The sequence below is a fragment of the Eumetopias jubatus genome, unplaced genomic scaffold, assembly GCF_037043125.1.
Source record: "Eumetopias jubatus isolate StellerSeaLion01/CBP00866 unplaced genomic scaffold, mEumJub1_p1.0 scaffold_17, whole genome shotgun sequence".
NCBI lineage: Eukaryota > Metazoa > Chordata > Mammalia > Carnivora > Otariidae > Eumetopias > Eumetopias jubatus.
In genome coordinates, this window is record NW_028274823.1 from 68802827 (window position 1) to 68822077 (window position 19251).

The 19251-nt window shown below is 38.2% G+C and overlaps 1 protein-coding gene across 1 annotated transcript in view; it reads right to left on the reverse strand.

Annotated features, from left to right (window-relative positions):
• Positions 1 to 19251, reverse strand: part of BICC1 (BicC family RNA binding protein 1) — a 304648-nt gene that overhangs the window by 96026 nt on the left and 189371 nt on the right. The window contains exon 3 of the mRNA XM_028123991.2: positions 17409 to 17478. Coding sequence (XP_027979792.2) covers positions 17409 to 17478 — 70 coding nt within the window. The remainder of the gene's footprint in view (positions 1 to 17408; positions 17479 to 19251) is intronic.

A 19251-nucleotide genomic window follows, 5' to 3' on the forward strand; every position in this document is an offset into this window, starting at 1 on the left:
CAACCCCTACACGTCTTAGAAACTACCAACAGACTCTGCCTCTTCAAGCAACCAATTCAGAGGATGAACATAAATGGCAACTCAGGCAGAGTCAAAGGCCAGGAATAGAAGGAAAGGCTGATGGGGTGGAGAACATTCCCTGTGTTGTTTTTTTTTTTTTAATTTTTTATTGTTATGTTAATCACCATATATTACATCATTAGTTTTTGGTGCAGTGTTCCATGATTCATTGTTTGTTCATAACACCCAGTGCTCCATGCAGAACGTGCCCTCCTCAATACCCATCACCAGGCTAACCCATCCCCCTACCCCCCTCCCCTCTAGAATCCTCAGTTTGTTTTTCAGAGTCCATCATCTCTCACGGTTCATCTCCCCCTCTGACATACTCCCCTTCTCTTCCTCTCCTGTTATCTTCTTCTTTTTCTTTTTTCTTAAAATATGTTGCGTTATTTGTTCCCTGTGTTTTGAAAATGAAAGGAGACCTACATGTTCACTGGGATGCTGTAAGGGAAGCAGCCAGAGAGATGCCAGAGCAATTCTAACTAGTACTTAAGTATTTGTGTATTTGCAAAATTACACACACACACATACACACACTCTTGTTCTTTATCCAATCATTGAATTTCTATATGAAATATAACTTTTTTCCCCTTGTAAGGAGTCATGAGATTATATAATGACTTCAGATTATGTAACTAGGAAGTTATGAAGTTCCTAGATTATGTAACATTTAAGAACCATGGATGCATTTATTTTCTTTCGACCTATGATGTAATTCTCACTGGAAAACATGCATAAGTTATGAGGTGTTTGCACATGTAACATTTTAAAACTGGCTAGCAAAAGCATTAGCTCGCTGTTACATAAGTCATTCTTCTATACATGAAAGTCAATTACTAAAGGAATATTAGCTTGGCTAATCGCTTTAAAATCACATAGAATTTAGTAAACTAGAGTCATATTGACACTGTTTCCATCTTACTTGGTTTTAATTCATTGGCAAGTTTCTTATTGCTTGTTTAAAGAATCCAATTTAATTTTGCTAAGCCATCCTAAAGGTGCTGAGAATTACTAAATTGTAAAACTCGTTATACATTAGTAACCCACAAACCCAGCCATGAAATGGACCTCATTATAATCCTGACTATTCCACTTTTAAGACTTCTTCCTGACAGCTACTTCTGTGGCTACAACGTTCTACCAGTGCAACTCTTGAATACCCTCAACCCTACAAGTTCTCTAGGTTACTAAGATTCCCAGTTCCCTACCTCTCTCCAGCTTCCCTGCTGGCTTCAAATTTCCCTGCACCATCACACCCCAAGGTCATCCATTTTGCCCTCTCATCAAACACCCTAAAATTCCCCCCTCACTGGCTTTCTGCCCTACCCATATTACCATCTTCCACCACAGGTCCCCCTGTGTTTTCCACTACTGAGCAGTAAAAGAACTGGAAAAAAAGCATATAACTGTCCTAAGAAGTCTGACTGCAAAGTTGTATTATGCAGCCTTAGCTGGATACTAATTTGGTTTGGCAAGTTTTTTTATTCATATCTATTGCATTTTCCATAAGAAGCTGTCCTGAACCTTCCTTAGGTTCTTCAAGTCTCCAAGTCACCCCCTTACCAAAAAGACTAATAAAAATAAAGTTACACTCAATTTTCTCCCCTTTACCTTAAATCTATCATAATCATTACTCTTTTCTCTTCCTTCTCACCAAATTCATGAATATACATTCAAACCAGTTTAATAAATATTTTATTGAGAACATACAATATAAGCCAAGAATTCTACTGAACATGTACCTGGCAGAATCAGTGACCCCAGTCTTTAAATCCATGACCGTATCTGGCAGAGTCTAATGGGAACTATAGAAACCAGAAATTGAAATAGGCTATTTTGTTAAAATGAGCCCAGTGTCAGTGGAAGGACTCACAAAGTGAGGTCAACAGTACAAGGCTAATTAACCAAGCCCCAACACCTACTGAAGCCTGGACCTACCCCTGCTAGAGGTAGCTCCATCCTCAGCTCTGCCCTATTTTCTCTAGTGTCAATTTGATTTCTATATTTTCTCAGCCTAATTCACTCAAGTAACTATTATTGTTACAGAAAAGAAAAAGAAAAATGAAACAGTAAACTCATTTCACGATTGTGTCAAGCTACCACTCCATCTATTAATATTTTCTTTCACAGAAAGGCACCCCTAAATATTAGTTGCTGCCTGTTCCTTTCTAGATTCTGCTGCTTCTCTCAAAGGCCACTAACGTGACCATGATTTAAACTTGTTTCAATAGAATTAAGAGTCTCTAACAGATTTTAGGAGGAAAAAAAAAAACCAATAAATGCTATTCCTTCCCTTCTAGAATAAAGTTTCACACAGAACACGAGATTCGGGAAAGCCAAGGATTCATTTCTCAGAGAACAGAATGGACAGGACCACCCCTGTGTGGGCATCTTTTTTGGTCAGGGATCAGTTCCAAACTCTGAAGCACGCAGGTATGATTATTCATGGAAACCAGATGGGTACACGGCTTCCTTTAGTTATAAGCAATTTCCATGCCATTTATCTATAAAACTCCATCAAGTGCTGACTTCCAAAATATTTAGATGCTAATGTGATCATGAGGAAAAATAGGAAAAGAATGAAATTCTAATGCTTATTACTGTCAAGTAAATATTTCAGAATCCCCACAGAGCACACATAACAACTATATTGTTAGTAACGGAAATATTTTTCCTAACTTGGCTCAAATCACTAACCATGAGCTTCAGGAGAGTACAACAAGTGGACAGAAATGATCCCATGGCTAGGTCCTTTCTCCTGTGATCAATAATCAATGCTCCCTAACCAGGCAGGAATCAGAGTGTAGCTGCCAAGGGCCTGGGATCCCTAAACCACCTGGATCATACCCAGAGGAGGGAGCTCAGGGCTCCTGCCCTGCTCGCCCACTGACATTCTTTTCCCAAACCTGCCAAAATCATGTGGCTTCTCAGACTTTTCTTTCTTGCTTCTCCCCTTGGTATATATTTTTCTTTTTGTTGACAACAATCTGATGTGCCTGGAAACTGCTTCAAGTACCTATGCTCCACTTGGGATCATTTTAATACTTTTGCAGATGGTCTGGAGCATTATTTTTTCCTCAAAATGAGCCGTGAACGCTTAAATCATTTTTGCCATACTTCTGCACTGGCATATAAAACACACTTGGGATGAGTCAGCTTTTCACTAAACAACAGTGTCATTAATTAACAATGGAAAGTATGCCAACTCCATTTGTTACAGCATAATGATTATCCCAATCATTCAGGATACCTATATTAGTTTGGGTTTCCCTGCAAAAGACACTGAGACAAGGACTTGGGTTAGTGTGTGTTACCTGAGATAGTTTATTCAGGAGGTGATCCCAGGGAGCACCAGAGAGTAAGGAAAATATTACTGAAGAGAGAGGAAAGCCAGTGAAAGGAGTGGGACAGAGCAGTCACTGCTGGGACTCAATCCCCCTGGGATATTCTAAGGAGACATGAATAACGTACCTCAGACCTGTCCCACAGACAGAAGGGGGAAATGGACATTTGTTTTCTGATTCCCGTCCTTCACTGGCTGAAGGCTGCCCCTGGGAGAGTTCACTTGCTGGCACCAGCACCAGCACTTCCAGGCTGCTCTGAACCAGAAGAGTAAGCTCCCTCAGTGCTGAACAAAGTGCTCTGGAGGAGGAGCTCAGGCACCCAGCACCTAACATGGGAAGCTGTCCGTGTGAATGCAAAATGCCCACCACAGGGAAACTCAGGGCTGGGCTAAAAGCACACCAACAGCATCTGCTGCAGCAACCAACTCCTTGCTTTTGTCAAACCACCATGTTCTGCTGATTCACCTTTTAAGAAGTCTCCTTGATCCCAGTGTCATCAAATATGATCAACTATACTCATCTTCCAGTCTTTATCCCATTCCTACAATAGCTATCAGTCATCTCCTGTGACCACCCCTACCCCAGCCTCCCCACTGTCCACACATGGATGAGTTCTCATGAGGTCATGGTCCTCATGGACCTGCCCCACTGGTCCAACCTTACTAGTCACCAACTCTTCCATCTCTCCCTTTCATCAAGCAGCCTATTCCCTTCCTCCAGCAAACAATGATCCCTCTCAGCTTTGAGACTTTCCTATACAGAATGCCCCACCCCTACCCATCTTTTTGTGATCCACACTAGGAACTACCAACTCCTAAAGAGTTTCTTTGGCTGTGGATTGCACTTTCCTCCTCCTCCTCAACTATTCTAGTCCTGATGGCAAACAATGCCATTAAAAAAAAAATGTTTAAAGGGAGTGGAGCAGGAAGCCCTGGCCAAACTCTTAAGTATCCAAGGGGCAGAGACTGAGGTTCATGCTTCTTTCTTAAATTCCTCCAACACTCACCAGAGTGCCCACTAGCCAAATACTACCAGGAACACATGTGTAGTAAATAAAGCAAGCTTTCTTTAGCCGTAGCAAGAGGAAGAGTTCACTAAAGGAAATTACAAGACACTTATTATAGAACTCAGATTTGTTCTGAGTGATTCCACAGAGGGCCTAGGAAAGTAGAAGCCAGATTTGGAGTGGAAGCTGTTGGGAAGTGGGGGCAATTCATTATCCTGGCAAATTTAATCTAGAAGGCAGAGGACTAATGCTGAGTTGAAGTCATCGTTGATAAAGCAGCAACGATCACTCATGTCAGTCACAAGAGAAGGGTGTTTAATTACTTCTGTGGTTACACAGTGTCCTTGTCTCTGTCTTGCTTCATACACACTCAAGGAGTAGCCTTGTGTGATTATTTACATTCTGTGAGAGGTATTTATGTATTGGGAATACTGTGGCCTAGCTGCCAGAGCCATTTTTCACTTTCTCAAAAAGTTATTCAAAAGATACCAGAAAGACTTAAATCATTGTTGAATTAATTTCAAATTTATTCTAAACTTAAATGATAATGTAAATTCTAACTTAAAATGTATAACTCCACCTTCTTGGCAGGCACCATGCACACAGAGGGGAGTAAGACATCTTGGCCTTGGACACGGGTCCATGAGCTCACAATCCAGAAGGAAAGGCAAATGTCTAGGCTGACACAACACAAGCACAAAAAGTGCCAAAACCTAAGTATGGATAAGGTAGGGAGTTAGTGCACGGAACAGAGTATTAAACTCCATCTGGAGGGTGGGTGAAGTTTTCCAGGAAGGCATGTCATCTGCAATGGATGTAGAAGAATGACTAGGAGTTGATCACCTAGAAAAAGAAGGGTGGAGGATGCCCTTCTGCAGCAGACATACCATATATAAAGGTGTGAGACAGCATAGGGCTTGGGAAACAGAACATAACTCAATGTTGGTGAAACAAACTACTCAAAACTAAAAAGTATTTTGCAATGGAATTTAATGAATTTTCAAACTTAGACTATGTAGATATTACATTTTTCAGGTGTGGAAAGAGAGAATGTTATAAAACCTATGATGTAAAAATGTATTAGGCACTGACCTAAGGAGAAAACCCAAGAGGATTAGATTAGAATACATGCATTTGATGGTGAAAGCAAAGGAAATAGAGACATACTGCTGGATTTCAAATATGTTTCTCTTTGGTGGCTGAAAGTCCTCTTTCCTTTCTTCTCCCTCACTTTCCTAAATTCACATGTACCTCCAAGCTAAGTGAAATAAATCAGGACTCCCTGGTGCTGTGTCAGATTTGAGAAAGAGCTTGGATCACACAAAGAAAGGAAAAGTGTACTTCTGAAATACAGCAATGCAAAATGGTTTTTGTTCTCTTAAGTAAGCTGGGGGTTGAAAAGGAAGTAAATTATTCCAAAACATAAATACTCTTATTTAAGGATCCCACTCTGGAAATTTCGGAGACAGTGTAGAAACAGAATACAAGTCGATCCAAAATAATGTATTTAAGTATCCTTCCCCTGACTATGAGAGATTGGAAAAATTTTCAGAAACTTTTCCTACTAATATACAAAAAGAAAAGCCCAAATCATGGAAATAAAGCCAAACAACTTACAACATTATATGAGTCACTGAAGTTTTAAATATTTCTCATCCCTTGCCAATGAACATACACACATACATACACATATATATGTCTATGTGCATATAAAATTTCTATACTGTTAATGTTGAAGATCTAATATTTAAATAGTTTACTTTGTAAATCCAGTGCCCTAAAATTTAATGCACACTTTTCTACAGTCCTTCAAAAATCAATACATTACCACTATTTAAGGTCAATTCATTTCTTTCTAGTTTGAAATTGAAATGATCCACAAATTACTTATAAATAAATGTTAATGGTAAGAAATGAGGGGTTTGGATACTACAATTAGAAGCATTAGTAATCTTAAACTTCAGAGTAGAAAAAAACAATTTATTTCATTAGAAAAAAAGATGAACAACTAACTAGAAAAGGGAAAGGATACGAATAAATCAACAAAAGGTCAATAAAAATAGTCCACAGAGTAACACAAATAAGTGTTCCATGAACAGATGAAAAATGCTGAGCTTTCCTATTAATTAAGGGAGTGCATGAGACGCCATATTTTACACTATTTAGGATGGCCGAGGATGGGAAAGCACAATGTTGACAAAGATGGGAGGAAGAGTCTTCCTTTTCCAGAATCCAGTCCCTGCCTGGTAGGAGTTCAACAGTCATTTAAGAAGACAAAGTGGCAACCGTAAAAAATATTAAAGTTGCTCATTACCTGTGGCTTAAGAATTCTTGCAACAGAAAAGCTTAAACAAGTAGACAAATACATTTAACATTCACTGTAGAAAAAAAAAAACACAATCCGGTGTCCATCAAAACAGATCTGTCAAAATATATTATTGATGTATCTTTACCCACACATACACAATGGCATTTCTTACATTACTTATGTGCTTTATTTGGAAAGTGTTCTCTTATTACTTTTTAAGAGGAAAAATCCAATTGCAGAAATGTATATGTGTATAAAATGAACCCATTTTCATAAAGTAATAATAAGTCACTAATGGCATAGACCAAAACCATACATATGCTGTGTTCTCATTTTATTTTTATTTCGGGCAGGACTTATTTTGCTTCAAGAGTAATTTCTGGGGACGCCTGGATGGCTCAGTTGGTTAAGTGTCTGCCTTCGGCTTGGGTCATGATCCTGGGGTCCTGGGATCGAGCCCTGCTGTCGCTGTTGCTGTCGGGCTCCCTGCTTCTCCCTCTGCCTCGGTCCCTCCCCCGCTCATGGTCTCCATCTCTCTCAAATAAATAAAAATCTTTAAAAATAAAAAAAGAGTAATTTCTGGCAACAAGATATAAAGAGAATGTAACTCCTCATTCCTGAAATCTCTCTAATATCTTTTGATAAAAATGTCTGTTACTACATTTGTATAAAATAGGTTTGTATAAAAATGTTATATAATAAACCTCAAACCACGCGTTAATGGCACAAAAAGGCCATCTGAAGAAATGAAGATGCCATTATGATTTAAGTTATTTTCTTTAGTCAGTGAAAAATGCCTGAGCATGGTTAGCTCTGTTTCCAACTGCACCACCATGGTGTTCAAATATGGACACAAACCTCAGAAACTGTCACAGTTATCACAACTACACATTCCAGGAAAGAGGAATGAAAGACACAGGCAGCAGGAACTGGAGGGTAGCTGGTCCATCTCCCAGCACTGGACCCACAAGGCACAACTGGGGACCTTGCCTGAAACACTCATGGAAAATAAACAAGCAGTTATAGAGGTACAAACTATATAATTAAAAACTGATGGCCGAGTGGCTTTTAAAATGTGTAGACCTGCCATCATACCATGTTTTATCTTTCACTGGAATTCTGTCCATTCACCTATACTACATATGTACATTCCTCCTTCAGGAGTCACTATCCTATCTCTAATGCTGTGAAAGGGAGCCAGTTACACATACGCTGAGCTTCATGAAATGTCCCAACAAGAATCCAGTGCTATGCACACAGCAGTCTCTTGTGATCACGCCTGCTCTTCCAGCTCGGTGTTTCTCAACCTCACACACTGACATTTTGCTCCAGACGACTCTTGTTGTGAGGGCTGTCTGGTGCATTGTAGGATGTTTAGTATCATCCCTGGCTCTACCTAACAGATGCCAATAGCACCACCTTCCAGTTGTGACACCAGAAATATCGCTAGATCTTGCTAAATGTATGCTGGGGGATAAAATTATGCTAGGTTGGGGCACCTGGGTGGCTCAGTTGGTTAAGCGTCCAACTCTTGATTTCAGCTCAGGTCATGATCCTCAGGGTTGTGAGATTATGCCCCGCGCAGGCTCTGCACTCAGCAGGGTCAGCTTGAGATTCTCTGTCTTCCTCTCCCTTTGTCCCTCCCCCATGCTCTCTGTTTCACATAAATAAATAAATCTTAAAAAAAAAAAAATGCTGGGGCTCCTGGGTGGCTCACTCAGCTAAGTGTCTGCCTTTGGCTCAGGTCATGATCCCAGGGTCCTGGGATGGCTCCCTGCTCAGTGGGGAGTCTGCTTCTCCCTCTCTCTCTGCCCCTCTCCTCTGCTCGTGCTCTCTCTCAAATAAATAAATAAAATCTTTTTAAAAAATTATGCTAGGTTGATACCACTCCAGATAAAAGTATATAAATTCCAGCAAAACCATTAATGGGTTTCCAAAAGAGGAGAAGAGGGAAGAAATATACTGCAAAAAGCACAAAAAAAAATGATTAAAATAAATCTAGGTTGAAAGTTTTAAAAAGATGCATTAAAAAGCAGCTTACTGGATGCATTATTCAATAAGCTTCTAAATGTGGATAAGGAGTTAGGATTGCCTTTCTTCTTAAAGATAATTAAGAAACATATTCTGAGTTTTCTTAAGTGAATGTGCTGATGAATATCCATTCCTTTGGTGACCAAACACTTCTCATTTAGCACCTACGTGCATGCTTATGGACTGGAGGAAAATACCTTGTTTTTTTTTTTAAGATTTATTTATTTATTTTGGGGGGGAAGGGGCAGAGAGAGAGGGCCAACACAGGGCTCAACTCAGAACCCAGAGACTACGACCTGAGATGAAACCAAGAGTGAGATGCTTAACCGCTTAATCGACTACGCCACCCAGGCACCCCCAATACCTTGATCTTTGAAATCAAAGTTTATTATTCTAATTCCATCACTTCGAACTCTATGACCTTGAAGAAGCTGTATCATCTCTCCACATCACTAATGTGTATAAAGTATATAATAGTCTTTCATGTGGGTTAGTACGAAGATTAAGAGATAACACAGGTAACACACCTACCACAATCCTATTACAAGGTAGGTAAATAAGAAGTATTTGCATCCTTCCTCCTCACAGGATTTAACAAAGGAAGGAACTACCAGTGGGAGGAAGCCTGGGATGGCACTTTCTTCACTAAAGGAGAGGGACTTAAAGGCATCTGCTCAGGAAACTAGCAGAGAAAGGGCGCTCTCCCAAATAAAAGGCGGTAGTCACAGAGGCAGGCGAGCAACGGAAAATCAATCTTGGCTCCAGTCTCCTTTTGGGGAATAACAGAGTTATTCACTGTTGATTCACTGTTGAACCATCTTTCTTTCATTCTTAATTTCACAAAACTTTTTATTGGTTCTTCAGAGATTTTATGGTCCTTTTAGACTTACACATTAAGGAGTTACTAGGGATCATATAACATCATCTTTTCATGTAATACACTTTACAATGTTGATTAAAGGGTTGTGCCCAGGATCTAGGTCTATGTTTTGTAAAATATACTTTAATTTTTAGAGCAGTTTCGGGTTCAGAGCAGAACTCAGTGGAAAGTACAGAGAGTTTCCATATATGCTCCTCCCCACACACGGGTACCACCTTCCCCACCATCAACATCACATCAACATCAAAATCATTCTAAGGGTTTTAACAAATATATAATGACATATATGTACCATTTTAGACCACACAGAATAATTTCACTGCCCTAAAAAATCCTCTGTGCTCTGCCTATTCATCCTTCCTTTCCCCCAAATCCCTAATGATCACTAACTACTAATCTTTACTGTCTCCATAGTTTTGCCTTTTCCAGGATGCCATATAGTTGGAATCATACAGTATGAGCATTGGTATCTTTCACTTAGTAATATGCATTTAAGGTTTCTCCATGTCTTTTCGTGGCTTGATAGTTCATCTTTTTAGTGCTGAGTAATATTCTTTTGTCTGGATGAACCACAGTTTATTTATCCATTCACCTACTGAAGGACATCATGGTTGATTTCAAGTTTGGTGATTATGAATAAAGTTGCTATAAATATCTGTGTGTACATTTTTGTGTGAACGTAAGTTTTCAACTCATTTAGGGAAATATCAAAGAGTGCAACTGCTGAATTGTATAATAAGAATATGTTTAGTTTTATAAGAAACTGCCAAACTGTCTTCTAAAGTGGCTGTACCATTTTGCATTTCTACCAGCCATGAATGAGGGTTCCTGGTGCTCCACATCCTCACCAGCATGTGGTGTTGTCAGTGTTTTGGATTTAGGCCATTCTGATAATATGCATAGTAGTATCACATTGTTTTAATTTGCAATTCCCTAACAACATATGATGTTGAGTATCTTTTCATATGTTTATTTGCCATCTGTACATCTTCTTTGGTATCGTGTCTGTTCAGGTCTTTTGGCCATTTTTTGATTGGGTTTTTTCATTTCCTTATTGTTGAGTTTCAAGAATTCTTTGTATATTCTGGGTAACAGGCCTTTACCAGATCTGGCCTGTGCAAATATTCTCTCCCTATCTCTGGCATGTCTTCTCACTCTCTTGATGCTTTCCCTTTTTCCATTTATTTTCTCACCACTCCATTCCACTCTAAATTTGTTTCCTAATTAAGTTCATTGAAAATCTTTCTTTAAAAAAAAAAAACAACTGGCAGATATGTTTACTTATTTCAGGCTTAGAGGACAACTGAAAAACTAAAACCATCTTCTTCTGTGGCCCTGACAGAGGAGAGAGAGGAGAGACTGGAAGGAGCAGCTAGTCTGCAGCAATTATTAGATGAACAAGTAAGCCAACCCCTGGGGGCTTCAGAAGGGAAGACAGGGGAGCCAAATGGAGATCAAGAAATGAACGCAAGCTCAGATCCTTAGTTCTGCTAGTGTATCACATATCATAAATCACCTCACCTATAAGACTGTGTGTATGCATGTGTGTCTTTGTGTGTGAGTACACATGGTATTCAGAAAGGGTCTCAAATTTGTATATTTGGCATTATCTACAAATGTAGTCATTCATGTAGAAAGAGATGTAATGACCAATTATACATTTAAAATACATGCTAATTTTATAAGCTTTTTATTAACTATACTGGGAACTTTAGGAACTAGAAATACCACAGATCTCCATCCTCCTCTGAGAGGTCCTGCTTAGACCATGTTCTGTCTAACTAGAGTAACTATTAGTACACTGCATATAAGTTATCAAGTTCTTTGGCTGAATTCCTACTCTTGGCTCCAAATTAGCATTCATCAACTGATGATCAGTCACATTAACAATATATACAAATATGTTAAATACAAAATCTTTCTCCCCAGCAGAAAGACAATGGCTCCTGAGCAGGTCACAGAAACTGCTTTCAAAGACTGAAAAGCAGAAAAGCAAGCAAAATTTACAACACATTCTGAGATTATTTTCCTTTTAAATCTATCTTAGAAGTTGTTTAGTTTAATGACAAATCAAAAGGTCTCTTCATAAGGGACCAACACATGAAGATATGAGATACAGTTAAAATTCAGAAGCAGGCATTTTTTAAATATGTATACAGTTATATATGGTTTCATGTTTTTCTTAAGTCTTAAATCTAACTCCCCCTGAAAAAGGAGGTGTTATCTACAAGAGTAAGGATATGCTAAATTTAGCCTACTTTCAAATCACTGTAATTCCCAAGGACTGAGGCATTATGAAACTGATGATTATCAGTAGTGACTGTAATCAGCTGTACTATGGCCACTGAAGGGACGCTACATCTGAAAACACCCTGGAATAAGGAAAGGTGTTCATAAAGGTACTATCTCACCCAGGTGGGTTTGGGACTCTGAAAATAAACCTGAGTTTGTTTGGGGTCTGCTACTTACTAAATGTAAAACCCTGGGCAAGTTATTCTACTTCAGGTGGCTTAGTTTGTTTACCCGTAAACTGATAATATCACCACAAAATTCATAGGTTGCTCTGATCATTAAATAAGATTATGTATGTAAAATATTCCGCATAGTATGTGGCCCCAGCTCGGTCTCAACAAACGTGGTATTCAGTATTATTGGTGATCTGTCAATTATGTAACCAAACACTAATTAAAACAGCCACAACAACTCTGGCTGGAAGGGGCTGCATCTTGTGAAGTTTTGTTTACAAGCTTACGAGGGAAGGCAGAGAGCTTCACTCATTCAGGCGTCCCATGAATGACAGAGATGAGGTCATTTCCCTTATGCTTCCTTCCACTACTCAGAACCATTGAAAGGAGCTTTAGCCACACTGGTGTGTCACAAATCATGTCTTACATTCAGTCACTTAAAAGGTCTCCAGGAAAGACATCATTAGTCAGGTATTTTTCATAATAGTAAATGCCACTCCTGTGTGAAGGACATGATTTTAAATCTTTCTACTATACAACACACCTTAGTGGTTTACATCTCCATCCGTATCAGTGGTTTCACTATAACCACGATTGAGTTGAGCTGAGGTATCGGGAAATCTGCAAATATTTACTGAGTACCAACTACGTATACTGGTTACAGTGCTAAGGATACAGTGATGAACCAAATACATATACTTTTTACCCTTTGGGGAACTGATCCCCTGGAACCCTGCTCTCCAACCTGTCTTTGTCACTCATTTTACAACATGATCTAGTAATATTTATATGTTTATATATACATGTAAATAGTGACATAGGACATAAAACAATACTCTTACACTCTAATGTTTTCTATTCTAATCTAGTTGTATTTTTTTACATACTGGTTATGACCACTGACACCAGTAGGTCACAACTCACTGCCGGAAACGCTGTAACACAGCTCACCATGCCACGCTCTTCTCTGCCCTCTGCCCTCTGAACAATACTATGTTAAAGGCCTCAACCAGTTCAACGTGAATACCCAAAAAAAGTGTAAGTACACTTCACAAAACATTTTCCTCCGGAAAAAATAAAGTGAACAGTCTACAGGTTTTCTCACACTAAGATTTCCTATTAGATATCACTTGTTCTGATGGAATGCAACCAAAAATAATAAAACCTCATCTTAATGATCTTTTTGTTTATTCCAGGAGGAAGAAAATGGCCAAACTTGGTGCCAAATCGCCTCCAAACCAGGATACATCAAGCAATTCAGCCACACCTTTCATTCCTGATTATCCTGGGGCATCCTGAATTGTCATAAAAGAAACAGTTGGAGAGAACAGTTTCTATCACTTAAATTCTGTAAGACAACTCCTTCCCAGAACAAAAGACAATAAAGCTTCATCAATGCTGACCATATTTATTTGGAATTTGGCATTAAAAACTTTAAACAATTTTCACCCACATTTACAACTCTGCCAGTTGAAGAAGAGACTGATGAGCAAATTAAGGGCAAAAAGAAGACTGTAAGAAAAATGTTTACCATATTTAGGAGAACAAACTCATCTAGGATCACACGCAGCATAATCATACCAGTGTGATAAATTCTCATTACAGATCACTTTAATCTATTTGCTAAGGCAGGTCTGGCAGGACTTCTATTTAGCAAAACAGTCAAACTTGTTCAAAATGCTATCTGTACTTTAACGAAGCTGCATTTACTTTAAAACAGGCTGTAATTCAGAATAGCATATTCAAAATTTTAATGAGTGCCTAAAGTTATTCTGTTAGTAAGACTTTACAGCATTAAACATCTTAATCCTTAAGTACTATCTTCATGGACATAAACCTCTGATTCTTCTATTTAAGGCAGAATATTCTAGCATTCTGAATCTAAGAGTTGGAAAGAATTTTATTTTCTTCCACACAATATAAATGTGTGTTATACACAAGAAATACTAAATATTGCTTTATTTTTCTTAATCATGACCCCCCCAATTAGAATAACCCTAGAGTTGCCTACCTAATTGTCCACTATATTGAATCTTAAATTCTCAGTTCTTTCTGGCTCTAATGAGAACTCAACCTCCCAATAATTTCAAATACCTGTAAATTCTAAAAAATTCTACAGTCCCTGAGTTTTATATGACAAAACATGCTCTTTCCCAAAATGCCATGCTTACTAAATGGAAATGTTTCTATTACATTTTTTCACTGTGTTCTATATGGTTAAAGAGGAGTGGAGGGGGAGTAAAAGAGGAAGAGAGAGGGAAGAAAGGGGTAGAGAGAGGGACAATTACCAGGCGGCTTTTTACCCAAAATTATATTTCACACAGACACAGAACAACAGTTATCACTCTAAGCTTGCTCATGCTAACTGACTGCAAAGATGACAGAAACTTAAAATTAATGAATCCGTAAAAGTGCAGTTTTTAGAAACCAAGATGGACATTCTCCAGGAGAAGGGGCTACTGAAGGACTTGTGCCTGTTTTTCAATAGCAATCATCATCCACTGCCTCTGAACACATGGTCTCCTTGTAACTAAGTCATAATATTTCCACATCAGATGTTAAGATTTTTGTTTCCGAAACTCAGCTTAACCATAAAAGCCACCAGAGGAACTTGTTAAGTATACATTTCCCAGTCCCACTGCAGACCTACTGAACCAGAATCTCCAGAGAAGAATCTGATTTTTCTAAGTGATAGGAAATTCAGGTCGTTGGCTTTCTGCCTTTGTGCCGGGCAGCTCCCTACCAGCACTTCAACCAAAGCAGCCAAACAGCCACTCTGATAAAGGGTTGATGGCTTCAAAAATAAAGCATAGGACTAAACTCTGATAGGGTAAAGAAGGGGGCAGATGGGTAACAGCAGCCATGAAAAATGTCTAGACTTATATATTCAACCAATAGGATCAAAAGTCTATAAAGTAAAACCCATGCAACACAACACATGGGTTGTGTTTGCAACACAAACCCATGCCTGTATTATACCACTAGCATCGTCTGGGGGTTATCTGTATATTCCAAATCTTCATAGCACCGTGGAATTTAGAATTTAATAACCATCCAAACATGGCACGAATCCCTAGACACATTTATATTCTTGGGTCTCTTGAATAATGCCAGTTTAGAATGAAGAAGGTTTAAAATAAAGACTAACAACTGTTTTCCATACAACAACTTAGAGGCAGATATCCACATCAAATGAAAGAATTACCTTCTGAAGGTCCTCCTGCCATTTTCATTTTATTTTTACTTAGTACAAATTATAATCAAACAAATTTCATCTCTGAATTTAACCATTTTAAAATTGACATAGGAATACACATATCAGGGATGTTAGCCAAGAACTGATTCAGCAGCTGTGTGTTTAAGTAATAAGAGCAACTCAAATAAATTCTGAATCGTAAATTCCTCTGAGGAAAATTTTTGATTTTTTTTCTCCCTTCCTTGAGCTCAGTCTCTCTCTTTTGGCACATTCTGCTCATCACACTATACTCTGTACACTCATAGCACTTCATAAATAATAGAATAATAAAATGATGTCTGTAGACATAGGCCTGGAGGGATCAATTCTTAGGCACAATTCCAAAGGTTAACTTTAACCATGGGGAAATTGTGCTAAATGCCCTCAAAATGTACTGCTGAAAAATTTTTATTTTCAAAGCAAAATGTATAATCAAAATGTGGAATGGGTCACTGTGAATGGGTTAAGTATGTCAATCACTGGAAACTAACCTAAAACATTAACCTCATCTATTTATCTCCATATTATCTAAAATCTCTAAAGCTGTAACCACATTTTTGAATAAAAAAATTAATCAATTCCCAGTTTCTCATGATAGTGGGGGAAAAAAAAACCTCGCATGGGTAGTGCAAGAGAATAAGCCATTCAAAATTATCTGGAATCCTTTTAATATTCATGTTTCCTTGGAGATTGATCAAATTACATTTTTATTAGGATAGTAATGAAGTTCATTTCATTCTTTAAGTAAAAATATGTGACAATAGAGAAAAAGAATCCAATTTATGTTCAAGTTCCAATTTATTCAAGTAGTAGGCCAGGGATTTTTAAATGGCCACAAACAACCAAATAGGATGATAACCCACTAATGAGTAATTTCTTCTTCAGCATGAGTATAAATCATCTCAACACACTGAAGATTAAGACTCTATCCCATAGCACTCGTCAAATGGAAGGCACGTACGAAGTTATGGAATCACACTTGGAAATTCACCATGTCTTCTTATGACTGTTTAGCACCCAGGCTTTCCTTTTCTTGCCACCACAATCAGAAACAAGAAAGTAACAAGAGCAGAGTTTCTGTAGGAACCCCAGTACACTGAAGTCCAGCTAGTCCTCACAACAACTGTAAAATAATTTACATTCCATGTGATGAGTAACTAATAAAATGAGATTAAAAGAAGGCAATCTGAACTAAAATAAGAAAAAGAGAAATCTTTCAACATTTAGTATCATTAGCAATAAAGTCATAGGGAGAAAGAAAAGCAAATATGAAACTAAACAGCAACAACAAAAAAGCTGGACCAAAACAGATAATGTTCAGCTTGCACAATCATTGTTTTTGAATTATTTGATAGTATCTCTCATCAGCTCCTAATGACTACACGTATCTTATAATGAAGTATACACAACAAAGTTTGTTGAGACTAAGGTTATACTTTGAAAAAATATCCAGAAATACTGGCAGGTCATTTGAAAATACTATGTAATCTGGGAAAAAACCTAACGGTGCCTGTACTTTCATTCGTGACCATCCATGCATTGGGTGGTGTGTTCTAGGATAAAGCAGAAGAAAGGCCACATGAGGGAAACACTCAGCCTAAAAGAAAAATGTACTGGGTTCACTACTGTCTGACAGATGAAGAGAATAAACGTGCAAGAAAGGGAACCTAAGGTTTCTAACACATTGGAGGGAGAAAAAAATAACTATTAAATTCGTGTGGTACAAAAACAAGAAGCCTAAAGTATAAACACTGGGAGCTTATGTGTTGAAAACATGTTGTTACACGCAGAGAGTCACCATGACTCATGGCTATCAAATGAAAGGACATCACTGAAATCATAATTTGCTTCGGTATCTTCCATAATATCATTTCCATTACAATAAAATACCTAATTTTTTTGGTTGTTGGATAAAAGGCATAATTTTTAATTATGATAAACCTCCCAAAATATTGCTATTTCACAAATATTTGGGGACATACATGATAAGAATAAAGGTTGATTTTCTCCCTGACAAACTTCCAGTAATTCCAGTCTCCATTATCAAACCCACCAATTTCTCCATCTCTCATGATTTACCTTTCTTGGATTTGGCTCCAATCTTCAGTTTTGATGGCCAAGCAATCTGCGTATTTGTTTCCTCCATGATCTGTAACAAAAATTAAGAGAGAAAAATATTGATTCAATTAAGAACTTGTATTTACAGATAAGATTCTTCTAAAAAATTATTTTCAAGTCTTTAGTCTCATGCTGATAAAATGACTTCATTTTAAAACAATGCAAAAAAAAAACTTGCTGAAAACAGAGATTCATTTTTATAAGCCTTTAATCTATTAGAAATATTCAAGTATATTTTGTTACTCCCAGTGTCCCTCTCCGTTATGCTTCAGAGTTTTTAACATAGAGACAACAAGACCAAAAGTACACGAACAAGTAATTGACCCCACTTGACGCCAGAACTGTCAGAGATGCTTGTGCTGAATAAAATTCCCCAAGACCATTGCCAACAGATTGCGACACACCAAACATAATCCTTGTAATACAAAACTACGTGGATTAGGCCATACTAAATGAAGACTTTTTTTCTGGGAAAAAAATTAATAACTTGCTTTGGGCACATTTGTATTTCATTAAAACTGATGAAAAACCTCTAAACACATCATGTTGTAAGGCTGCATTCCTGTCATCCTTTGCCTGGTGCAAAATGGCATCTTTGCCGCAGTTCTTTTCGGCTTCCATGTGACTAACGCAGGCGAGGGTGACTAGGACCCAAAAGTGTGAAGGAGCAAGAAGGAGTGAGGGAAACCACCACCACCGAGCAAAACTGGTAGATGGTAAATAAGAAAGAGTAACCAAAAACTGTTCATCCTTTGTTCTTCTCTACTTTTATCACATGAGTAAGACTAGATTAAAGTTTACTTTGTACCATGAATACAGAATTCATCAAAGAAATTGACAGGACAAACAGCTAAACAATTAATAGGTAAACAGAACTAGTATACATTAACCACTTTAGAGTAGGATAATATATGCTTTTTATTTTTTTATGTTTTTATTTTTTTTTTTAAGATTTTATTTACTTATTTGTCAGAGGGAGAGAGAGAGCACAGGCAGGGGGGAGTGGCAGGCAGAGGGAGAAGCAGGCTCCCTGCTGACCAGGAAGCCTGATGTGGTGCTTGATCCCAGGACCCCGGGACCATGACCTGAGCCGAAGGCAGATGCTTCACCGTATAAGCCACCCAGGCGCCCCGATATGTGTTTTTTAATATGGATTTAGAGTTAACTAAACAAATTAAAGGTGAAGACAACTAAACATGGTGCAATTAATAAAAAAGTACCTTTATTCCTTCAGTACTGGCTATGTATTAGGCATAAGGCTACACATGCATCGTACTTCACATAATCCCCCTTTTCATAGCATAAAAGAACTTTCAGCAGATGTTTGAAACTGGCAGCCCACAGATGCATTTGTCTACCCATTGTAAGGTTTTTAAAACATGAGCCAACATTTTTAACTCTGGGAATTTCACATAGAAATTAAGATTTCTGGGTCTTTGGGAAACTTGACAGATTTAGCACTTGGAGCCCACATTCCCACATGGCAACACTTGGCTGGCACTGAGGACCAGATGCCCAGGAGTCTCCAGGCTGCCCCCCAAACCCCTACTGGGTCTCTCACACGGAGGTCAAGAGCCACTTGCCATTATCATCACATTTGTATTACTCACTTGCCATTTATCATGGTGTTTGCACTACTATTTTTCTCATAGAAATATCTCTCTACACCTGTGTATCTATTAAAGATTGAAAAACCCAAGTGAGATCACACTGTCCTCACTAAGTCAAGGTACTGGCCTTGCCCTGAAGGTAGGTGAACTTATTCAACCCAACCCTGTAAGACCTGGGCCCCCTTCTTCTCCTG